Source organism: Brachyhypopomus gauderio, chromosome 3 (genome assembly GCF_052324685.1).
Source record: "Brachyhypopomus gauderio isolate BG-103 chromosome 3, BGAUD_0.2, whole genome shotgun sequence".
Taxonomy (NCBI): domain Eukaryota; kingdom Metazoa; phylum Chordata; class Actinopteri; order Gymnotiformes; family Hypopomidae; genus Brachyhypopomus; species Brachyhypopomus gauderio.
The window spans coordinates 33,594,952-33,611,490 of NC_135213.1; the positions used below are offsets into that span (position 1 = coordinate 33,594,952).

Below are 16,539 nucleotides of genomic sequence, written 5' to 3' on the forward strand. Positions count from 1 at the left end.
CACACTGCTGGCAACCATAGCCAGGCACTGTTGACACTCTTTATTCCCTCTCCTGTCTGTCTTTTCTCCTGCGGCTCTTCTAGGGAGACAGACAATAGGGCAGGTCAGGGCCCGCGGTGATTGCATCGTAAAAACGGGTGGGGGGGGGGGGGGACGACACGCAAATAAAATGTCGACATGTGCTTGTGTTGCAGGGTCCTCAGGGTCCACATGGAAACCCAGGTCGCCCGGGGCCGCCCGGGCTCAAGGTTCGTACTGCAGCGTCAGCCGCATGCTATAAACGGAGCTCAGATGGTAGTTGCCCTTGTGGCCTGCACAAAACGATGACCTGTTGGTGTTCTGCATGATTTTAGAGCTTTATTGCTTCCATTCAGGAAAAAAAAAAGATGACGCTGTAATCGGAAATGTGTTTACTAGGGGGAAGGGTTGTTGGGGGATTTTCTTGGTGTGAGCGTGTGTGTTTTTTTTTTTTTTTGCTTTTGCACCCAACGCAGTCATTTCCTGGTCTAGGTTTTTCCATGAGTCACATGACACTGCATCTGTGGGGAAGGTCACACTGGCTTCCTTTGGGGCTTGTGAGGACGCCAGCCGTGTCTTGCAGGACCTGGAATCAAAATAAAGCTGTGCTAATTGCTTGGCGATGCCCAGCTGAGCCACTGAGTCACTCCCAGTCACTCCCCGTCACTCCCCATCACTCCCCATCATTCCCGCTGCTTTCCTAATGCACTCCCCGCCATGCATGCCTCATGATTTTTTTTGTCAGTACACACCAATAAAAGGTCTTCAGAAACACACATGGGCCTTAATCTGCTCTATACCTCGACACAATGAGCAATATGCTAATAGAGGCTAATGGAGACTCCTGAAGATCATTAATCTCAGGTTAAAGTGGGACTGAAGGCTGAAACACCTGATCTGTTTGTGCCTGTCTACATTTACATTTACATTTACGGCATTTAGCAGACGCTCTTATCCAGAGTAATGGAATGGAAATTCCATGGAACTGGAAGAGCGAATATCTTATTTTGGGTGTTTTTCTTTCATAACTTCCTGTTTTACAAGCCAGTTTTGGCAGAGATTGCCTTGTACATGCAGAATGCTCACGTGGCCATCTGAACTGAATCAGGGACCGAGACGGCAGCACCCGTGTGGGCCGTCACTTGTTGGACTAAGACACGGAGACTAGTGGACCAGAAACTAAATATGAGGCATGATTTCAGTTTAAATGGCAGGAGACTCGGAGGCACAACTGCAAATCCAAAGCGAGTCCCATTGCCTGAAAAGGCAGAAGAATGTGCCTGCTGATCCCTAGTGTGCTTGGAGGAGCTTCCTGTAAACTCCTGCTTTGCAGGCATACATGGGCCACTCTCTTATGTAAATAACCCCTCTTGGGCTCGAGAGCGTTTATTAGCCTCTTCCACATATACCGGCCTGGAGACGCTCAGCACTAACAAATTTGCCATTACAGTGTTCTTTCACTGCAGTGGGGGATCGGTGGCTGATTTGATTTTTATTAATTTATTTATTTTGCCTATTAGGGGCCCCTCATAATGTACATCACTGGAGGTGATGCAGGGGCACGGAGATGTCGACGGCCTTTCCTGTTTGGCGTAATGGCTCTTAACAGCACGCCGCATGCTGAGTGGGGGGATGGGGAGCGGCAGCACAACGTGCTCGCTGGAAGTGGATCTCCATATGTGGCCACGCCCTCCTCCCCCTGACACGCCCCCAACACGCCCCCCCCCCCCCAACCCCCAACCTCCCGGACTCGCTGGACGATGTTCTGCACGAGAATCACTCATTTCCTCTTTGTGTTTCGCAGGGGAAAAAGGGAGACCCCGGACTCTCACCTGGCAGGGCGCCCACTGGAGCTAAAGTATGTTCCCCCTTCGCCCCCTATGATGTAGGAGCACATTTATCGCTGTGTGGCCTCTCGCTTCCTTTCTCTGCTCAAGATTAAGTGAATTTCCTGTGGACATGACATGCACAGTAGACTCGAAACAGAATACGAGTTGCATCACACAATGTATACAATAGCAGAATAAAGGGTGGTGATTGCTCCCAGATTATGTATTTTTCTAGCGCTGTCGGCGTTCTAGTTGTGCGTCCCTTGTATTTTTGTTCCCAGCTGAGCGTCCTGTGAGGATGGAGGATTAATGTAATGCTGTTTTCTTCCCTGGTTGCAGGGGGACCCTGGGATCTTCGGACCGTCTGGGCTACCTGGTCAAACTGGCCGAAAGGTGAGGCACCTTCGCAAAGCCGCGCTCCATGTGTAACTCATCCAAACATCTGTCCAGCAGGTCAGAGAGGTGCAAATCCAGGTGCATGGAACTGTTGATTGGGTTTCACTACGTGCTCACATTTTCCTGACGAGCGTCAACTCCATGGCCGAGATCCAGGCACGCCTGAGATCATGCGTGTGCAATTTCATACCGCAGGGCTCTTCCTCCAATGCTTCTGTGTAGTGGCATATAAATCTAAGCCAGCAAATGTGCACCAGGTTTGTGGATGACCGATTGTGTTTGAGGAGATCCTCCATCTTTAAATCAGCTTGGTGGAAAATCGCTCCAGCAGGGACTAATCTCGCAACCTTCACACTAGATGTCTTCTCTCACTTTTCTGGAACCAGGTTCGAGACATGCCTGCCCAACCTGGTGTCTACAGTGTTCTCTTACCGGCTTGCCAGCTCATGACATCATCCCCGCTTCCTAAAAAACAAGAAAAGAAAAGAAAAAAAAACGGCGGAAAAGTGCGGGTTTGTTTCAGTGCGTGTTTCACCGCTCTGTCAAGGAGGTCGTGTGGGTTTGAAGGTCATGGTTCAACCAAACCAGTAGGTCGACTCTGATGTCATCGGCTGCTGGCTGCTGAGCTCGGCTGAATTGAACCTCTTTGCCACCGTGCAGCGACATTGTGCACGCTCGACCCTCCACCGCACACCTCCTGTGCAGCTGCGCGGGTCACGCGGTTCACCGCGAGGCACCAAATAAGCAGCCTGGCCCGGCGCCAGAGCCCACGTCTGTTCTAAAGGGATCCGTCATGTTTTCAGAAAACACATTTACAGGCCCGCTCCGAAAAAGGCCGAGAGGAAGCGCAGGGTTTTGCCAGGGTTTTTTTTGCACAGCTGGCCTGGGTCCTGCAGCTCCCGCTCTAATGTCAAGCCTCGCTGAGTGCCTCGCTCTCTCTCCACAGAGAAAATGGGCTTTTCTGTTTCTAAGAATTTTCCGAGCGCATACATGAAGCAATGTGTCACATCCAGACTTTTTCCAGCCTGGAGCTTGTCCAGTGCTCTTTTTTGCAAATATTCTTTTGTTCTCAGTTATGCTGAGCCGTGCATAATGACACATCACACTTTCTCTCTCTCTCTCACTTTCTCTCTCTCACTCTCTGTCTGTCTCTCACACATATCCACCCAAACACATCTCCGCTTTTCTTTTGTTTAAGTTTATGTATGAGTGTGTTTGTAGTTAAAGGTACTTCTTTGAAGATTTAGAGGTAGAACGATTGCCTAAAACATTGTAAAGTCGTGGAGTTACCTGGCTCTTCATCCCTCACATCTGTTTCTAATCATAAAGTTGTGCTTTAAAAAAATATATTAAAAGCTGGTGGAAAAATACTTCAAGACACCGCTGTGCTAAATTGCTATTGGCAACAAACCACAAAGTTATTCCATACATGGTCTGTGTCCAGAGGAGAAAGCCTTCATACAAAAAAAGAAGACAAATTGAACCAAACCTAAACATGCTGTAAGTTATAACAAACCCGTGGGGGGGAGAGACGTGTTCGACCACACGGCCAGGTGACTATTAGCGGGAGAGCGACCGCTCCTGCAGACCCATCATGTTTAGCTGTGCGTAATCCCCCAGAACCCTTTGCGTGCACATTCTCGGCAGATGTCGTCTTTGGCAGCGAAAGGCTCCGTTGTGTAACGGGACGAGCCAGGCCGTTCGAGTCCAGCACGGCACAACCCAGCGTACAGTATTCCGTCCTCTTTCGTGGAAAATCTTTTACCGAAGTCGGAGCAGCTAAGGTCGGGTGTGGCTGCACGTGGCGCGAGGTTATTGTTCGGCTGGGGGAAACGTCCTGTTGCAGTAGTGCTGTAGGTGCGCTGGGAGGAGAAATACTGGAGCTCGGAGACCTTTCAGTGAGATTACGGAGACAGTATGGGATGAGGTAGTGTCACTGGCCTTTCAGAAACTCGGAAAGGCATAAATTAGGCATAAAGGGAATAAACTGAACCATCAACTTTTAGGTATTTTACTCCTAACACTAACCCTTGCACAAAAGGCCCATCCCAAACCACTCATTAAGTACAGACTGCGTGGGAAGATTTCTTTTATCTAGCTTATTTCCTGATTCATTGCATTTTCCCCAGACTGAGTGAAGTTCTGGACTGTTATGGTGAGAGCTGATCTCGCACCAGCTGGGTTTAGGGTAAACACTGCGATGAAGTAGGGGTCAGGGCCCCATCGCTGACTGGAACCGCACAAGCAGAGGAGACTAAGGAGGCGGGCAGAGACGTTCTGCAGCCGTGGTCCAGTGGAAAACATGCAAAATGAACTGATGCACCTGGGATTTCAAACAGCGGACGTTTGGAAGGTGGGCCAGCCTGGTTTGATGCTAACAATGGGTCTCTTCGTGAACTTTGTAAGATCGCAATCCTATTCACGCACGCATAGGACCAGGTGTCATTCCCTCTCTCTGACGTTTGTGGCCAACATGCTCTAACTTCGACCCTAGCTAGTTTCTGTCCCCCCCCACCCCCCCCCCCCCACCCCCCCCCCCCCCCCCACCCCCCAACGTGGCCTCATCGTCTCAGTCTCTGTTCGGCCATCGCCGCAACCCTATTCTATCTGTCTCTGCGAGTCGAGTTAATAATAAAAAAACGAGTGCCGGCTGTTCAGAGACAGGAAGTAAAACGAAGAAAGCGCTGTCCTGAGTCAGCGAGCCCGAGGTGAATGCCCATGTGGGAGGGAGGAGGCTCCGCCCTTTTGGCACAAGCCGGCAATAGAAGCAGAACAAGCTGCTATTTTGGAACCTGAGACATCCAGAGGAAGAAACATGAATAGGATTGAAAAATGTATGAACTGGAAAATTTCTGCATGGAGTCTTATGTGCAAGAAGGATACTGAGTCCTGATGCTTGTGCGTGAAGTTTTATGTAGAATATGGTAATAATTAGTAGGTATTTAGTTTAGCTACAGAGATAAGATATCTGCCCTTGTGGGTCTTTTTTGTCGAGATTTTTTGGTTTCTGATAGCTGGTGTTAGCTGTTGCTGTTCTACGTTTTTGACACTGAATTCACAGAAGAGGTCCATAAAACCTATTGCAAGCTTTCACCATTCTTAACTGTTCAGTTCAGTATTTGAGACCCTACAGCTGTGTGGAAAGTGAGTTTTGTTTAGACTTTAGTACAGAGTGCATATTTCAGGTGAAACAGAATGCAGTTTAAGGTACGATTTGCCAAGTTGTTTAAAGTGTTGATGGGTTGTTTTAGCAGTTTGTGTGCAGGCAGGGCACCATCTTGTCTCTGTCAGCGGCACTCAAGACGACAGCATTCACAGCATTCGTTAAGAGCATCAGTTCATCAATTTGCTGTATGTAGGAAAAGTGCCACAGTCTGGAGACCTGCCAAGATATGAAAGCGTGTGCTGGATTCCTTTATTCAACATGTGTCTTTATTCAACACGTACCGGTGCATGGCTCGCAGGCACTGGGCCTTAAAGAGGACACACATCATCATCACCACACACGCACACACCTGCACACACAAACAAACGAGTAAGCACATGTAAAAACACTCCCTAGACCACCGCCGTTCTTGTTTCGAACGCTAGGGGGCTGTTTCTTCCTATGAGTCTGCAGCACAAAAGCCCACACCACTGGCAAGACGTGACTTTCTAACACTTGTGCAGTTTGGCTGGACGTTCTGACTCTGGCTCTTCTGACACGACCCAAGATGCCGTCTGTGTTTCCATTTTGAGTGGGCTCGGCTGGAAATGTCCTCCAGTGCACCAGTCAGTTCCAGTATACAAGTCACAACCATGCCAGTTTACTTTAAAGCTGAGGTTTAAACATACACACACGCCTCCTCTCTGTGCCAGCCTGTTATTTATGCTATTTACTGTGAAGGAACGTCACTGTAATTCCATAGTCCGTCATGACCAGTAAGTACAAAGCCAATGTTTAGCAAAGAGCGGTGGCCTCCCACCCTGCTGCCATGTCCGTTAAATTGCTTTTCACTGAACAGTTGGCACCGTCAGCACAGCTGCAGCGGTGGGGTTTAAGCAGACGGTAATCCTCATAACTTTTGAAAGACTGTGAAATGCGTTCGTCAGCTCCAGCCATGAAGACCGTCCCTGTTGTGCCAATTCGGCCTGAGAGAACTCTGACCGGCTTTTGCTTCGACGCTGTTGGCTTGCTGGCCGATGTAAGTGTAATCAGTTTCCAGTTCATCCTCCAACGCATGTCAGGAGCAACGAATCTGGGTAGCTTCATCCTTAAATTAATCTCTGTCGCAACCTGCACAAAGAGCTGTTGGTAGTACGTTAGGGTAAAAGATTATTTTACTGGTTGAAGAGTAGGAAAGAGGCTCCACTCCCCACCAGAGAAGAAATAACTTAAAACCACTGTTAGTTTTATTCCAAAATGATGTCCTCCATGATTTTTCTTATGCGAAGGGTGAGGTTAAAGGCATGTCTCTTGAAAAATTCTGCAAAATCATTGATGTTTTTCTTGTTACTCTTCTTATAGAACCACAGAGTCATTTGTCTGGTTTTACTCCTTAATGAGGTGAGCTTGTATGATTCAGTAGTGTAACGTAATCTAATGGTAACTGAGATGACCTCCAGAAGCCCTGAGAACATATGGCAGCCCAACTGCAGTTTCCAGGTGCTGGATGACATAACATGAAATTGGGCTTCTCCTGGAAGGTTTAAGGACCCACTCACCACTCATTGAAGTTGGAAAGAGGAATCCGCTGCTCGGTGCTCCAAGAGATATTAGGTTCTCTACCACATACTGCTTTTCCATTGCTGGTTGTCTCCTTTGCTGGAAACATTTGTAATGTACTGGGCCTTGTACAGGCCAGGTCCACATTTCTATGCATCTGAAACGGAAGCCACACACTGTGCCCTTTAGGAAATCCTTTTATTCATGGTTGGTTATTTTGTGGGGCTAAATTACCATCAACTGACCCAAGCCATTTAGTGGGCTTTGTGGTGATAACCAATACTCCTGTAGTGCTACAACGGTCCTGCACATAGTGAACAGTCAAAGATATGATCGCCAAAGCTGGTTTGCACTTGATGTTGCAATCATTTGCAATGGCAAGTGTCCCTTGTAAAATGTTGCAAAAGTAGTTTCCCAGCCACACCATGACTCATGACTCCGCTTCACCTCCGGGGTCCACAGACTATTGTTTTGCTGCTGATGACCACTATGTAACATGCACAAATGATCTCCCCCCCCCCCCCCCCCCCCCCCACCCCCACCCCCCCTCTCACCAGGGACAGAAGGGCCATCCCGGTCCATCCGGCCATCATGGACACCCTGTGAGTTCTTACGCTCTCTAAGCATGTTATCACTTCAGTAAAGACACCAGATCACACCTTTCCTGCGTGCCTCGACTACAGAAGGTTTTGCTAGAGCAGAGCAAGATGGAAAGACAGTACATGCAAAAGCGCCTAGAGGGCGGCGAGCGAAAGCTCCGTAACACCAGTCATTTCACCCAAGCACCTTTGGCCTGCACGTCCCGCTTCACCTCGTCTGTCTCGTTTGGCCTGCATGTCACGGCTGTCACGTTTTCTTCCATATCCCATAAATGACATTATGCACTCAGCAATTACTCACCCCTCTCCCACTCACCCCTTTAAACACCGTTATATGACGGATCACTGGTCCGTGTTTTACGCTGGTTGTAAATCACAGCCTAATGCATCTTGGTCTGGTTTATTTAGTAACAAAACTCTAACCGTCTAACTATTGCTCGGTGCGCTACATGCCATGTACTGCCTTCTAAAATCCTGCCTTTTACTGTAATTCCATGTGGCATGCCGAATGTACGTTTATTCTTTTAAAACGCCGTTTCAATGCAGTAATGCACTTTGAATGCTCAACGCATCTTAAACTCTACGATAGTCGTAGAGTTCAGGTTTGTGATAATTCGTTCCATGAACTGATATTGTAAAACCAACGGTTACGCTCTTAATACACCTGAAAGGAATTGTTTATGTTTTATGGCTCGCCACTGCTTCCAAGCAAATGAGCTCCTCATCGTAAGCCAGGAGAATGACGCGTTATTTTACGGGAAGTATCTGGGCATCCATGTAGCCTGGCCCCCTGTACCTTTTCTCTGCCTCTACGAGACCTATTAATGCTAAGTGTACATTTATTGTTGACACGTTAATCCTTTCTTCTCCTTCCACCTCTCCCTCTTTCTCCATTTTCCACAGGGGGCGCAAGGGCCCGACGGAAGCCCGGGTGCCAAAGGTTATCCTGGCAGGCAGGTGCAGTAAATCTCCCCTTGAGCTGCTGGCTTCTGCAGCAATCCTTGAAATGTGTGCCCTAAGGCAGCCTCATATGTCAAGGTGCTCTGCTAAACCCACGTGCCCTTTTAATACACTCCATCCTTGGACGTCTCCCAGTTAACTAAGACTATAAAATTTCATATAAAAATCAGAAGTCCTTGGTGTTTTGCCGATTTAGTGCTAGGCCGCGACAGATATAATCTTTCTGGGGAGCCTTAGCCATGAATTAAATCCCGAACTCTTGGAAAGTGCTGGGTGTAATCTCACTGGCTGGCTGCTTCAACCTTGTGGACTCCCCTCCCAGCACATCTGGCGGTGCTCTTCAGGACCCTGACCATAACTGAAATGTTTAGAAGAGCAGCCGACTGCATGTCCAGAACTTTCTGCTGTCTCGATTCCCTTTTTTTCCTTGATCTTTCTGCCTGATTTCGGAGAGTCCAGCTGGACTGCTGTGTGATCTTGCCAGTTGTGGATCCGGTCATCCCCAACCACCTTACACGTTCACAACTGGCACTAATTTGACCTCTGACTGCAGGGCTCGAGGCTGCTCCACATTAGCCAATCGGCAAACCTTAATGGCACATTTGAAAACGTGATGAAATGATTCACTCGCTGTCTTGCTTCCTGCAGGCTGCAGACAGTGACCTCACCGGATAGCACATTATAAAATATCCATCATAGTTATCAAATCCAGAGTTTCATGTCTCATAGCTTCAGTTATTTACGTACGAGTGCACTGCCCCAAATCGTCTCCCATTTGTAGGTAATTTAAATATTTGCTTGGTTTAAAATATTTGGAATGGTGTCGATGAGCTTCCCAGTTCGTGGTAATTGATCTGATCCCATTAAACCAAACATGAGCCCACTTGATGCCAGCGGGTTGTAGGTGGCAGTGACGAGAATTCAGCGCGGGTCGCTGCCCTAGCAACAAATCCGCTCTGTTGGCCATGTCACGCCTGGCTTGATCTCGGCACACTCTCTGAACTCCCTCAGCTCAAGTTGATTCAGAGTTAGGACACACTGCTGAAAGACGTGCCTCATTTCAGACAGTCTAAATCAAACATGCATTATCAATTATTTTGATGCCATCGGCCATCAGACAACCCCCCCCCAAAAAAAAAAAAAAAACAAACATCAAGCCTTGTTTTGCTGTTGAATTGTCTTTTCATGACCATATTCACAATATTATACGACTTAATCAGATGATGATATAATGTGGAGGACATTAAATTCAGATGTGCACCCATAACATAGTCAAATCACACACACACGCACACTTATTATTATTGGTCCAAACTACAAGCACAAAAAGTGCTACTTCACAGTCTTGTCTTTTGTAGGGTTTCCCTGGGCCTATAGGAAGTCCAGGACCAAAAGGAGCTCTGGTGAGTAACTCCAAGGTGCTGATGCAGGTTCTGTTCATCCTTGGGCTCTGACTAATGTCCATGCTCACTTAAACGATATTGTGTTGTGTTTATATGCTCTAGTTTCTGTGTTATGTGCATTTTTACAATATGTCATGGCCAGTTGAACCCAAACACAGAGAAATTCATAGTTGAGTAAACTGCACCATTCCCATATGCCTGTGATTTTCTTGTTTTCTTATTGACACAACATTAAATGACAAAACTACCATTTGACAGTATATTGCTTTACATATCTGTACACCTTAGTTAGGAAAGGCTTGGCATCTCGCCAGTAAGGAAAACTTCTAGACTGTTAGCACATTAGCAGTCTTCTTTGGCTGACTTGACTTTATGGTTAAATGTTACAGATCATTTCTGGAAACTGCAGTGTGTTTTAGCTCCTAATAATCTTAAGCAAGACATTTATATTTCCATCCACCCTAACATAAATCCAAGTTTTACAGAATTCAGTCCATTAAATCTTTATTTAAACTGTAAAACCTATGTTGCACCAATCAGCAAACTGTTGTGGTCTTTTAAAGGAGTACAGGACTGTAAACACCATAAATGTGCAGTTTCTGGTGGTTAGAGTCATCTCCTGTTGTAATGGTATACCGTTTAATTGGATACACAGGACCATTTCCACTGTTTGAGGTTTTCAGTCAAGATGGTCTGGCACAAACAGGCCTTTATAGCCCTTTCCTCCTGTATATGGGACTTGTAAAATAATAGGTTATTTTTGTATCCGTCGCATTTTAAAATTGTCATAATTTCTTTCTATCCTCATGCACAGTTAACTCTTGTTCTCTTTATGTCTCATTATGTCATCGTAACCATCATCCCACTGTGTCTGAACCATTACCATCAGCTTTAGCCTGCCAGCCGGACGCCTCGGTGATCCCTGGTGTGAGGGTATGTGCCCTTGGACTACATCGTGGAAGCCAGCACCATGCAGTCCATGGGCATATACACTTGCCTCAAGGCATAGCACTTCCTGGAGGGCTCCTCGTCCACTGAGGCTATGTGCTGGACCTCTGTAGACATCATCTCATGCTACAGTGTAGAGCAGGTCACTGGGACCATTATAAACTTCTCTTTGTTTTCTCTCTCTCTCCTGTCATTCTCTCCTCTTGAAGGGCTTCATTGGCATCCATGGGCTCTTTGGTCTCCCGGGTCCCGAGGGTGAAAGAGTAAGTTTAATCATCAGATCTAACCATCACAATCAATGTTGTAGTGAATAGCTCTTAAAAATGTTCCACTGCCATTTTCCTTAGAGAAATTTTGAACCCCTAGGCTGCTGAGTTTCAGTTTAATGCAAAGAGCCTTTTTTTTATTCCAAACATTGCTTAGTAAGACATTGGTGTCCTCTGTTCGTATTCTCTGTGAGATGCTTCATCGTCCCCCGGAGGGAAAGCTGAAAACTCAACTGGGAAAAAAAACCCTCTATCCCAAGGATCACATCAATCCCACAATCCCACAAGCACTTTGCACAGCGGAGCATAAAACCGAAGCCCTTGTGCTGATTGTGGGCCATGGGGAAGGGGCACGCTCCACCAGAACCACAACCCTCCTGCCAGCAGTCGTGGGCAGGCGCCGCTCTGCTGGTGTTTGTGCAGGGGCTGTTAGCTGGTGGAGTGGCATTGTAAGTCACTCCGGGGAGAGAGTGTGTCCTGCTCCCGTCGCACCCTGTTGGTTTGAGAGGCGTGAGACAGGGGACACTTCCACATCATGGACCACAGTACATTTCATCCGCCATGATTGCCGATTAATTTGATCTCCTCGATCTTATTTTCTCTCTGTTTATTTTTCTTCTGATTTCTTTGTCTCGTTTCTCCCTCCCCCCCCCCCCCCCCCCCCCCCCCCCCCCCCCGGTCTGCCCCCCCCCCCCCCCCCCTGTCTGCAGGGTGTTCCTGGTGTTCCCGGGAAGAAGGGCAAGACGGGTAGGCCGGTAATGTTTTCTCTCTACATCCTCACTCTACAGACCTCTATGAATGGCAGTCTGTGCCAGTCTGCGTACGTCTGTCCGTGCGTCTGTCTGTGCGAACCATCGCCCTTCACTTTCTTTGACGGTTGCACTAAAAATCGCAGCAGTGTGGGATTCCAAGAATGATTTTGTAGCTGGGATTTTATAAGTCCCTACTCAAAGAGCATCCCGGCTACCCTGTGTTTAACTGTAACCCACATGTCTCCACAAGGCATCACTGTAAATCAATCATGACTCCTGCTGCAGGGCTGCTTATTCACTGGACCCTTAGTGATGGTTGGACAGAGAGCTTCTGCAATGGCGTCCAGCTTTGCGCTTTGGGCTTTCTGTGTCTGGGGTGAAAATGCAGGGTATTAAGGATCTGCCTCCAGCAGCTACAGTCATCTGGTCCTGAAGCAGGAAACCCAGCACAAAAATATCTGAGTTGATCTCTGCAAGATCTTGCAGTCGTTTTTTTCTAAACATTTCAACTCCACATTAAGAATTCCTTGTTTATGAATATTGCTGCATTTTCTGTAGTTAACACTTTACAAATAAAAACCTGGTATTGAGTATAAAACAGGGACAAAGAAATCAAAAGTAAATGGTCAGCTAGTCTCAGCCACGTTGAGCGATCTCTTCATTTCTCGGTCATCCTTGTATGCTGACTTGGCAGAAATTAGGCAGATCAACTAGCTGCTCTGGGCTGATTTTGGAAGGGGGTTGAAGTAGGAGGAACTCCTCTTTGTTTCAGCAGACACCCCAGACCTCAAGTCAAATAGCTACTGTATTATGAAGCTGCGTGTTTTAATTCAGTCCCAAAGGAAGTCACTGTGCTCGGGAGGGGGGGGGGGGGTGTGTTTGTTCTCCACGTGACGTATGACTTTTGACCTGAATCGAGCAAAAGGCTTGAGTGCTCATCTCTCCGACGGTATGGTGCCTTCTGACACTCTGCTGCCCATACGCAATCGTTGGGATGTTACTCTGTCGTGGGATAATATTTGAGTTGGGTCCATGTAGAGGGAAGCAGCTCCACGTGGGTCGAGTCTGGCCTGTGGGCCACAGCGCACGGCCGCGCACGACGTCACCGCGCCGGCTTCCCTTATATAATGAAACAGTACACAGAGGAGCAACAGTGCTGTCAGCAGATCACTCACAGTCCCTCATCCCTCCCTCTCTCTGTCTCACTCCCTCTCTCTGTCTCACTCCCTCTCTCTGTCTCACTCCCTCCCTCTGTCTCCCCCTCCGTCTCTGCCCCCCCTCCACCCCGTCTCCCTGCCAGCACGAGGAAACACTCAGGCATGGAATTTCCTGTGTAGCTGACAGAAATGAGCATCGCTCTCATTACCGCCTCATATCTGCCTCTGTGTTTCACCGAGCCTCAAGTACAGTACAGAGCTGGCTTTTAAGTCATTAATTAAAGGTGCTGCCATAACACAACTTCAGTACACTGCCATGCAGCTGTCGTTACCAAACTGAAACTTCATAGCTGCGTAGAAATTGTAATGAAACTGTTGTTTTAAAGAGGTGATGGATTCTGTGAGATGTGCTGTGTGTAGTCACATTACAACTGAACTGGCTTGTAACTCAAACAGAAGAACTGCTATATTACTGGTCACCTCAGAACATGCCTGGATTCTCTCCTGTTACACCTCAGAAACTACACTATGTCTGCCCAAGCCATTTCGGTCATTAATTTTCAGTGTCACCGTTCATGTTTTCAAATGCAAGGACACTATTGTATTGCCATCGTTGGCTCAGCCGTATAAAAGGAAACATCTCCCGTGGCCCACGTGTTGATAGCCTGTCTTTGAGAGGCTAAACAACCTCACAAGTCATCACTACACGTTGTTAACAAGATTCATAGGCCCTTCCATTACTGCCTTAGTTCCATTGCGAGGTTGACCTAAAGGCACATAATGATGGCTGCCCATTGCCTTTAAGTACTTATCTGATCATATTGCAGCTCCCTTGCAGGACATGACCCTGCTCTACACGTCTTCTATTCATGCTGATTTGAGACCAGTTTTGCCAGTTTTCTTTTGACAATCATATTGGGCCGTTTGGGTTCAGGCACTGCTCATAGATCAGAGTAAACAATGCCATCTCTACCAGATGTTTGCCCAGCTGTAACATGTACTAGTTAATAGTGGATCCCTGTCCTAAGCTCCCGTCTGTCTTTTCTGTGTTTAGGGCTTTCCTGGGGATTTTGGCGAGAGAGGACCACCAGGGCCCGACGGAAACCCTGTGAGTATCAGAGCCGCCACCACGTCACCCACACCCACATTCACACATAGTTGACTTAACTGAACCCCATTTCCCACTTACAAACCAGCTGCATTAGTTGCAGAAGGGTTTGAGGTCAGGTTTGAAATTATGATTTTAGCTAAATGAGGGCAGTTTTAAGACTCAGCTTCACATATATCTTGTGAATCTAGCAATAAGTAAGGAAAAGCTTTTAGTCCAGACCTGATCCCCACTCCAATCACTAGACTACAGTCCCAGACATTTGCTTTAGTCTAGACCTGATCCCCACTCCAATCACTAGACTACATTCCCAGACCTCTGCTTTAGTCTAGACCTGATCCCCACTCCAATCACTAGATTACCGTCCCAGACCTCTGCTTTAGTCTAGACCTGATCCCCACTCCAATCACTAGACTACAGTCCCAGACCTCTGCTTTAGTCTAGACCTGATCCCCACTCCAATAACTAGACTACAGTCCCAGACCGCTGCTTTAGTCTAGACCTGATCCCCACTCCAATCACTAGACTACAGTCCCAGACCTCTGCTTTAGTCTAGACCTGATCCCCACTCCAATAACTAGACTACAGTCCCAGACCGCTGCTTTAGTCTAGACCTGATCCCCATTCTAATCACTAGACTACAGTCCCAGACCTCTGCTTGCCCCCTTCTTGTCCGCCTTACACCTCTTGTTATACAAGCCGCCAGACCGCAGGAACGACCATTCGGCAATAAATACCACCACTAACTGCCACCGCCGTCCGTTGCGCTTGGCCAGCGGGTCGCCGGGCAACTGTAGTGTGTACAGTGCCGCCCGGGACTTCCTAACGAGGAAGTCAGCTGTGGTTGCAGGAACGCATTTCCAAGGCCTGTGTTAGCCATTACACGGACTGCTTCACGGCTTCTGGTTTTTCCCTGTTCTCTCTCTTTATTCACACTTAATAGATCCACTTCAACTTCAGTTTCATGTTTTAGCCCTTGTTTTTGACAGCTTGCGTTTTGGATGTAGTTGGAGGAATGTTTTGGGCAGTTGGTCTTAACTCAATAGCCAGAATCCTTACAGATAATACCTACATTGTCCAAAAATACAGATAACCATGTTACTTCTCCACTCATATGCTACACATATGAATGTCTTCAAAAGAGCCATGTCAAGGTTTTACCACTTTTTAAAAACCTGTATTCCTCAAAGATGTAATAACAAATATGTAATAATAAATTCAGCTGTACTGGGCATCATGAAAACACTACGTCATGAAAGCAGCAAACTTTTCAGGAGCTGTATTGGCACGGGTGCCACAGTGCCCCCGGTGGCAGCAGAGCAGTACTATACTGGCTTCCACCCAGTAACCCTAACCGCTCCCACGGGAGGATGGAGGGGAGTTCCTCTTTCCCCTCCAGTTCTGCCCCTTCATTCGCGGGTTCCATGACATGGGCTGCCAGCCCTGTGACCTCCATCTCCTTTCTTTCAACTTGCTCAAAGAGAGAGAGAGAGAGAGAGAGAGAGAGAGAGAGAGAGAGAGAGAGAGAGAGAGAACAACACACAGGAGATGTTTTTGCACTGCCGGCAGCTGGTGAGAGAGGAAGCGGCCTCGGTGGCTTGCAGCAGGTTAGGCACGCTGCACACACAAGCTCGTCTCTGTGCTCCACAGCAGGACGTCTGTCACATCCCTGCCATGTGGGAACCAGGGGGAGGTACGCCACAGATTAACCTGCTATCAGGGGACAGAGACCCGGCCCATCCTGGTCGGGAACAGTGAGTGGTCTCTTCAGAGGGCCGGTGTTTGGTGTAAAGGTAATCAGCCTGTATTTCTGCATTCTCTGCTCTCTCCTAGGGGGAGTTGGGTGCACCCGGGCCTAGCGGAGTCACTGGCATTATTGTGAGTATATCTGAGCATGCTAACAGCTTTGAGTCGATCAGCCATGAGGATTCTTCATGTTATCTGTAGGTTCTGTATTGTACATGGAAGCAGCTGTATTTTAAATAAACCTCTTGAATTTTTCCCAAAGCCACATTTTGTGTGTGTGTGTGTGTGTGTGTGTGCGTGCACGTTTTTGTTTGTGTGTGGTTTGGCAGGGAGACACAGGGCCTGTTGGAAACATGGGTCTTCCTGGACCCATTGGACTGAAGGTGATTAACCAAGCATCATCTTAACCGCATTTTAAAATGATATTCAGGTTGTAATTATGCTCTACAATTACAAACGATGTAGTAAGGGGTAATTTAGCTAAACATATTGAAGACGTTTGTACCTTTCTAACAGGAACAATAAGGCAGTGTTTCTACTGTATTTTGATTCCCAACTTTTATGTCTTTTTACGGAGGGGGCACAAATTGCTCCTGATGAGGTAAAAACAGTCCACCTCCACCAGATCCCTCTCTGTTTGCTAAATTGTTTT

General features: G+C 47.5%; 1 protein-coding gene across 2 annotated transcripts in view; it reads left to right on the plus strand.

The window, feature by feature from the left end:
- col27a1b (collagen, type XXVII, alpha 1b) overlaps positions 1-16,539 on the plus strand; it is a 52,004-nt gene that overhangs the window by 15,081 nt on the left and 20,384 nt on the right. For both annotated transcript variants that reach the window (XR_013129615.1, XM_076997774.1), the window contains exons 5-15: positions 195-248; positions 1,823-1,876; positions 2,187-2,240; positions 7,506-7,550; positions 8,451-8,504; positions 9,866-9,910; positions 11,068-11,121; positions 11,835-11,879; positions 14,088-14,141; positions 15,975-16,019; positions 16,217-16,270. Coding sequence is in view for 1 of the 2 variants with exons in the window: in XM_076997774.1 (XP_076853889.1) it covers positions 195-248; positions 1,823-1,876; positions 2,187-2,240; positions 7,506-7,550; positions 8,451-8,504; positions 9,866-9,910; positions 11,068-11,121; positions 11,835-11,879; positions 14,088-14,141; positions 15,975-16,019; positions 16,217-16,270 (558 nt within the window). In the remaining variant the exon portion in view is untranslated. The remainder of the gene's footprint in view (positions 1-194; positions 249-1,822; positions 1,877-2,186; positions 2,241-7,505; positions 7,551-8,450; positions 8,505-9,865; positions 9,911-11,067; positions 11,122-11,834; positions 11,880-14,087; positions 14,142-15,974; positions 16,020-16,216; positions 16,271-16,539) is intronic.